This window comes from Athalia rosae, chromosome 2 (assembly GCF_917208135.1).
Source record: "Athalia rosae chromosome 2, iyAthRosa1.1, whole genome shotgun sequence".
NCBI classification, from domain to species: Eukaryota; Metazoa; Arthropoda; class Insecta; order Hymenoptera; family Athaliidae; genus Athalia; species Athalia rosae.
Genome location: NC_064027.1, coordinates 122887 through 130072, shown reverse-complemented (window position 1 = coordinate 130072; position 7186 = coordinate 122887). Strand labels below are relative to the sequence as shown.

Sequence of the window (7186 nt, the reverse complement as noted above, 5' to 3'; positions counted from 1 at the left end):
ACATTTGCTCCATAGTACAGAAGCGATCCAATGATGAATCTGTACGAGTAGATGAAAAATTGACCGGTGATAGAAAATATATTCGAATCCCCGCCTCTTTGACCAGAAAGCTAGAAAATCTTCACTGATGAACAATAGACTCAATGTTCAATTATTGATTCGAAAACATGACTGAAAGCATTTAGTAATTACCTCAATTCTGTAAGCGAATGTTTGAATTTAAATTCCACAGCAAAGCTATTCTTTTCAAGTAGACGGCGTTAGTGAGCATTTCCGTTCCGCAAATGGCCGGTGATTAAGGGAACGGATGTAGCGGCGCCTCTATCGTCGAATCTTTTCCTGTATTGGGTTTGCGGTAAGCACGTTCTCGAATTGGTGAGTGAAATTTATTTTAACTATTTTAGTCATTGCAAGGAATGTTGTATTCGAATCATTACTTGGGATCGCAAACCCAACAATCTAAGATCAACTTGGCTATCTTGAAACAATTTATATTGTATCTATTTAAACAAAATGTTGTCAAAACAATTGGTCGAAAATAACGTTGCCAATGTGTGCAGACGTCGAAAAATAATCCAGTACAAAATTCACCAGTTTTAATTAAATCGCTGAACTACTGCAGCCCCGAAATCTGCAGCCCCAAATTCTTCATGAAAGATATTACATCCTTGGCAATAGCTCTAAAAGTCTTCTGACTGAACCTCAATTTCTGTTCGGCGATAAACGTCATCGACCCTGGTCGCCTGACAACGGTATCAATTTATTTGCCCTTCGCGCAAATTGTACGAAATTCTACATGCATCGCGTAATTTACTCTGCGGGAGATACTGATGAGTTTATTTTGATTTCATGATCTTTTCATCAATGATTTCACAATGTTTCAATTTAATCACGTTATGGCAGACCATGAATGGTGATCATTCTGAAGTTCTGTTGAGATAGAGATATTGTCTAACCTGATCCGATAACTGAATCAACATTTGTTTTATAGTAAGTCACGATGCAGATCTTCGTGAAGACCCTGACGGGTAAAACCATCACCCTTGAGGTGGAGGCTTCCGATACTATTGAAAATGTCAAGGCTAAGATCCAGGACAAGGAAGGAATTCCACCTGATCAGCAGAGATTGATCTTTGCTGGTAAACAACTAGAAGATGGTCGCACTCTCTCTGACTACAATATCCAGAAGGGTAAGAATCCAAACATGCTGTTATTAATTGCATTCAACCCGCGCGTAGTCTTTGATTCTTAGATCGTCGATTAACCATTTTATCAACTTACAGAGTCTACACTCCATTTGGTTCTGCGACTCCGTGGTGGTGTTATTGAACCTACACTCCGTATTCTTGCACAGAAATATAACTGTGACAAAATGATCTGCCGTAAATGTTATGCGCGACTCCATCCCCGTGCTACTAATTGCCGTAAGAAGAAGTGTGGTCACACCAACAACATCCGCCCTAAGAAGAAGCTGAAGTAGACCATAGACCCTTGTTCTATATTCAGGCTGTGGAAATTAAGGAATATTTATTCTTCCACTTATTCTGCACCTGTATTACTCTCGTTTTTGGTTCCAATAAAATCTAAGTGAACAACACATGACGTCCATTTTTGCAGTCTCAATTACTCATTATAATATCACGTTGGTGTATCAATTACTCGAAATTCATTTAATATGTGAACAAGACTGACATTCTATCTCTGAGTCCAACACTTGACAGTCTTGACAGTTAAACTGCCTAAATCAGGTAACTCCTATGCAATGGCTATCAATTTTTGCAAGTTCCGCATCGTCTCGTAGTTAGCATTTGCTCTTGAACGTAATTTTCATATAGGATCAAGTCGTTAGGGTTTGGCACCGAACCACCAATCTGGAATTGAAAACAATGCTCATGAGAAGAATATCGGGACTGATTATACGATTAGCTTTCTTGCTTATTACACACTTTGCCTCTCTTGACGTATTGTTCATAAATGCTTATACTAGAGCCTTTCACAATGGGCAAGGAAATCTTGACACTTGTATTTTCAGGAAAAGATGCTTGCTGGGCCAACTTTGATTTTAATTTCGAGTGATCAGTTGTGCAGATAGCATTTCGCCCTACCAGTACATATCTGAAATCAATTGAATGAAGACGATTCAGCCGGAATCAGATACTATTTCATTCTCCACAAGAACTTTTTTATATTCGACTCACCGTTTGTATAAAAGGATGTCCATCCTGTTTGGAAACTCAGGCTGTGTGCCATACACTTCGCGCATCGATGGAAATAAAGATTCGAATGAAACTAATTCAGAACTATCTTTTGACGCAGTTAATTGGGAATCATTGATGTTTAGATGACTCTCGTCATCGTCCGAACTAGAGTCCATACTTGAACTGTAAATATGCGAAATAACGTTATAAATAAATCCGGCAAATCCTATGGGTTTTGATTCAATTAGGGCATTGATATACCTTGCGCTGGATGCGGCACTGCTGGTACTACTTTGACCAGTCATAGAAGGATTCATCATGTTAGCATGTTTATTACCAGCTCCTTCTCTTCTTCTACCTGGTCTCACACGCACAGCAAAAGGACTGAAGTCTGTCGTCGAATGTGGCATGAAATCTCTGACAGAGTGACTCACCTTGTATGCATAAACGTCGTCCAATACCGACAACTCATGAGGGCTAAAATTTTCATGTAGATGTATGTATTAATTACGTCCTTGCATCTTTTGATTCGTGTCAACTAAAGCCATAATCCCACCGATGATAATCATAATATACATCAATCATTTCCTCTTGTGTATGCTGTACTTGAATGATTTCCGAACACGATTTGGTGACTTCAGCCAGGGCATAGGGCAAGCATTTTAGGACATTAGTTTCCCACCACTGTGTCAAGACTTTGTTTTTCCGACGATATTTACATGCAGGTTTATGATGAAGATAGTAATCTGTCACATATTCCCATAGCGGAAGTCTGCCCTCTTCCGGGTGAAACAAGCCTGACAAAGTTATTTCGTTTTTTAAATAAAATGAAGTAAAAAATTCAATCACCAATGTAGATTCCTCTCACCTAAAAATAGATTGATCGTATGCTGTTTCTCCTGATCGCTAAAAGTATTGCTGAAATATCTACTCAATGTTTGCATTATGTCGTTACCCTGACTTGTCCATGGTGCGGTTTTTCTGAAAGCAATGTTATATAATGTCAATTGTACAACATGAAGTGAACGAGTGATGACAAGTGTACGATATGAACAAAACTGTCAGTGATTACCTATAAGTTTTTATCCTATGCACTAATTGCGACCCACCATACTGTAAGGCCAAAGTATCACCATGGTCCTCATAAAGTTCTTCTAGTAATCTTACGCAATCGGAATCGAATTCCAACTTAGGAGTTTCCAACACCCCAAGAGCACATAATTGAAAACCCAAAGCATATTTTCCGATTGCAAATTGAGCAGTGTTTGTTCTATCCAAACAATCTACGCAGTTGGTTCTGATAATTCCAGTCTGAACTGTTCCTTTTCTTGCAAAGCATTGTCTTACTTTACTTTCAATAGAGTCACTTTCCATCTTGTCCGGACGAGCTAAGGTCTTTGAATAGTTATCAGAGTCTGGTAGTAACTGACCAATGGAGTTTAATCTGGGTAGACCTTTACTGTGAAATGCAATTTTCGGATCAATTCGAGACATTCCCGGCAGAGTTGAGTTCGAGTCGTTTCTATGAGGTTTCTTGTTAGTATTGGATGTTGAAAATATATTTTGATGGCTGTAATATGGATTTTGTGATTGAAAAATACCAGTCTTTAATACCGCGCCATGAGCAATGTTTGCTAATCGACCCATCACGTTAGCTTTTTTTCTGTGGAGAAATAGTGCTAATTATAATCAGAGCACATTGTGTTTAATTGTTGATAATGCGCAGTGAACAATGCTGAATAAGTATGGTAACTGGTGAAGCTCTCACCCCTTATTCATTCTAGCCATATCAAAACTAATGTAAACTATCTGGTGATCCGGTGGTAAAAATTGATTCAAGTATTTCACAGCCACGCCCAGTTCTTTGCTCAATGTGCTTTCGTGTTTCTTTTTCTCTCTTTGCTTCACAAGATTTAAAATTATGATTGGCGATCCATATCTCTTCAATAATTGATTAAAATGCGCACCTGTGACAGTCCATATCGCATGTAATCAAAAGTCTCTCAAGGCAGTATAGTAACCTAGGATGAAATTGTTGTACCTGCTGTTTCGAAGTATGGATCAGTCAGATCACAAGTAATTGTTGGTTTTGGAACCATTTTGCTGACGTCTTGACTCCAATGACCGGGAACTGATCCGCGCATTTGTACAAATGAGCTGAAGCGTCCGTTACTAAAAGAACTGACTCCAGAATCATGCACAATCTGCTCTGTCTCAACTTCATTGGCAACGTCACCCTAGATGAATGACATTGAGCGAGAAGGCATGAATTTGAAGAGAAATGTCCTGGCATGGATACCCAAATATCACCTAGTGCTAAACTTACATCAAAATTTGCACCCCTCTTTAGAAACCTGGTTCCCGCATACTTAGTACTTCTCCTAGCAATCAGAGTAACATATATACATTTTCCAAAAATACTGATATTTGACTGCCCGATAAATCCATGAGTTATGTACAAAATCCAGTCAGGGTGCAAATATTTTTCGGCGGGAAGCAGCAAATGTGAATTCCAAACGAATCGGCGATTCGGATTACTACGTACTCCATAATTGATATTTTGCGCAGTATGTCTATTTGGAAAAATAAAAATGTATTTACGAGAAAGAGAATGTAGATTAATTGGCCCGAACTGGATATTCCCATACCCTGTGCTTTGTGAAGTTTTCCTAAAAGCCCACATGTTAAAAAAATCTCCAGAATCCTCCACATTGTCGTTTTCATTTATGGTCTGATTGTTCAGTTCTGGAATGTCTGATTTGATATGCCTCGGTGGCGCCATATTTATCTGCAAAGTCTGTGTTAAATCATAAGAGTAACTAAAATAAAAGTTACTGCTTAGATCAATGCTCTGAAACATTTTGACATATCTCTGTTCGTCATGATGAAAAAGTCTAACAGAATCATTTGGAATGTAAATCATAGCCGTATCTTCATTTTTGTACAACGTATGATGACCAATTACAGCTACTCTTCTTCTTTTGGTCACCAGAATGATATAGTAGCCTTCCAGAAAACGTACGAATCCTGATGAAAAATAGTCAGAGTTAGCGATCAAGTAAATACAACCTGTATTTGATGTACAAATAATCACGTCTTCCATAGACGTGAAATTATCACCATGAGTGAGGGATCTCAGGCGGTTAAACTTATTTCAATCTCAATGAGAGATCTGACTATGATCGTGTGAAAGATACATCTGCAGTTGGGATAAAAGTATTTGCAATAGGTTTACACCAATTATAAATTTTATAGCGATTCAATTCAATTTTGAAATTAGCAACGGTGCGAACTAAACTATTCACTCATAAAAGATAATCTCCAAGCCTCATGTTATTTTCGTAGAACACCCTGCCAGAAAACCTAAGACGATTTGATGACAATGTTACTGTAGAGGTTCAAGACATGTAGATTTGCATAATTACAATTTGTTCATTGCCTAGATCTCTTGAGAAATATAGTTTTTTTTTTGTTTTTGTCATGCAAGTGAATCCAAGACCGGCCCATGCTTGAATACAGTGAAGCAAACATTCAATGTACAAACCATGAATATGAAAGATGGAATGTGTTATTTCTAAAGTACACTGATCATCAGTGAGCCTATAGTAATTAGCCTTACCAAGAAGGGCAAAAGCTGGTACTAGCCTTGGGAACGAATCCCGTTGCCATATTGAGTTCCAGGAAAATCGCGTTTGGGTTGGCTTGTGCTTTGACGATTGCGGCTCTTGTCTCTGCAGCTCTCCGTTAGTAACTTCACAGGTTGTCGATTCGTGAATTACGTTGCCTTAGTTAGCGAGCAAAGGTAATTGAACTGAGTCTCTCACGTTCAATTCGTTTTAGAGTATATGCATGAGAGGAGTCAATATTTTACATTATAGAGGGTATATCAAAGTTTTTACATTAAGAATTTTGGTATGTGTGTTTATATGATGTATTCCAATCACAGCAGTTGCGATAATTAAACCAGTGAACGTGAGAGAGACAGAAGACACTACTGATATACTTGAATAGAGTAACTAAGCATATTTTACAGTTTGCAGCTACAATTGCATGCAATTACATTACTGGTATTCAACTAGCAACAACTGATCTAAGATTATGATGCACTACATTGAATATAGGCATAGAGTTGTCTGTCTATTTAGCCAGCTATCATCCAACACCCAATCCACTTGTTGCGATTCTTGATCAAATTTTTGTTTCTCAAATTCCTTACCAATAATTCCAAATGCAGATGCAATGCGAGCCACTGCACCATTGTTATTACGCTGTCCGATCCTGCTGCGATTACCTACATCAATCATTTTAACCAGATCTTTTATTTCTTCTTTTGTATACTCGGTCTTGTCATCAACAATTATCAGCTCCCTTGGCTCCATGCGATCAATTTTCAATACTCGAAATCTCGACTGCGTTATATTGGAGCCGATCAGATAGAAACGCTGAAAAATTAGGACTTGCATGGTACCTTATGACTCGGAACTTTTGGATTTCTGTTTTCGAACTTGAGTAACTTGGCAGTAGAGTGTATGTCAGAAATTGAGGTTATGTTCACTCACCGATTTTGTTTCGTACAATGCAATTTTTTGGATAGATGAAATAATCGGATGAAACGTTATGTTAGGTCTTGAAGACTCCTCCATCTCTTAATCAAGTACGTACATACAAATCCACTAATATCTGAATATGATTAGAAGTCCCACCAGGGAGCTGTCATTCTTGGAGTCTAATTGTCGGCGCAGACGAGCGCAAACTAAACCGCTACAATGTGCGTTCTTCTACCCTCCATAAATGTGCGAGGTACAGCTAATTTTTATCTTACATTACGTTTCTTGAATTATACTAGCCGATACTTTTGGTACGGGTAAATAGTAATCAAAGCAAGCGAACAAATCGATGCGATGTGCCCATTACCTCTACCTTCATAGCCGACATTCTACGGACATTTATCCGTATAACATAACCTGAATTCAGATCAGAATTACGTG

The 7186-nt window shown here is 38.3% G+C and overlaps 2 protein-coding genes across 5 annotated transcripts; one reads left to right on the top strand and one right to left on the bottom strand.

The window, feature by feature from the left end:
* Positions 1-237: 237 nt before the first annotated feature.
* Positions 238-1597, top strand: LOC105691494 (ubiquitin-60S ribosomal protein L40). Its single transcript, XM_012409999.3, has 3 exons — positions 238-375; positions 992-1190; positions 1284-1597. The coding sequence occupies exons 2-3, from the start codon at positions 1001-1003 to the stop codon at positions 1478-1480; spliced, it is 387 nt and encodes a 128-aa protein (XP_012265422.1). The 5' UTR covers positions 238-375; positions 992-1000; the 3' UTR covers positions 1481-1597.
* Positions 1598-1608: 11 nt separating this feature from the next.
* Positions 1609-7149, bottom strand: LOC105691493 (polyphosphoinositide phosphatase). 4 transcript variants are annotated; one of them, XM_012409996.3, is made up of 14 exons: positions 6758-7145; positions 6415-6640; positions 5818-5949; positions 4847-5225; positions 4525-4771; positions 4240-4435; positions 3967-4165; positions 3271-3861; positions 3067-3179; positions 2755-2995; positions 2460-2675; positions 2199-2381; positions 1947-2115; positions 1609-1871 (listed from the first exon to the last, which is right to left on the bottom strand). In XM_012409996.3, exons 1-14 carry the CDS (start codon positions 6839-6841, stop codon positions 1770-1772), a joined length of 3078 nt encoding a protein of 1025 aa, XP_012265419.2. In that variant the 5' UTR covers positions 6842-7145; the 3' UTR covers positions 1609-1769. The 4 variants fall into 4 exon arrangements, 3 of the variants coding, with proteins under 3 accessions (XP_012265419.2, XP_012265421.2, XP_020711200.2); XM_012409998.3 differs by lacking the exon at positions 5818-5949 and having other exon boundaries at positions 6758-7144; XM_020855541.2 differs by lacking the exon at positions 6758-7145 and having other exon boundaries at positions 5844-5949; positions 6415-6596.
* Positions 7150-7186: the final 37 nt, after the last annotated feature.

What these genes read in the sequence shown, in the direction of transcription:
- LOC105691494 (XM_012409999.3), top strand. Translation starts at nt 1,001, where the DNA reads ATGCAGATCTTCGTGAAGACCCTGACGGGTAAAACCATCACCCTTGAG. An exon ending in TGACTACAATATCCAGAAGG is followed by an intron (nt 1,191 to 1,283) that starts GTAAGAATCCAA and finishes ATCAACTTACAG; the next exon opens with AGTCTACACTCCATTTGGTT.
- LOC105691493 (XM_012409996.3), bottom strand. Translation starts at nt 6,841, where the DNA reads ATGGAGGAGTCTTCAAGACCTAACATAACGTTTCATCCGATTATTTCA. An exon ending in AGAGGGGTGCAAATTTTGAT is followed by an intron (nt 4,436 to 4,524) that starts GTAAGTTTAGCA and finishes TCATTCATCTAG; the next exon opens with GGTGACGTTGCCAATGAAGT. An exon ending in ATGGCTAGAATGAATAAGGG is followed by an intron (nt 3,862 to 3,966) that starts GTGAGAGCTTCA and finishes ATTTCTCCACAG; the next exon opens with AAAAAAAGCTAACGTGATGG.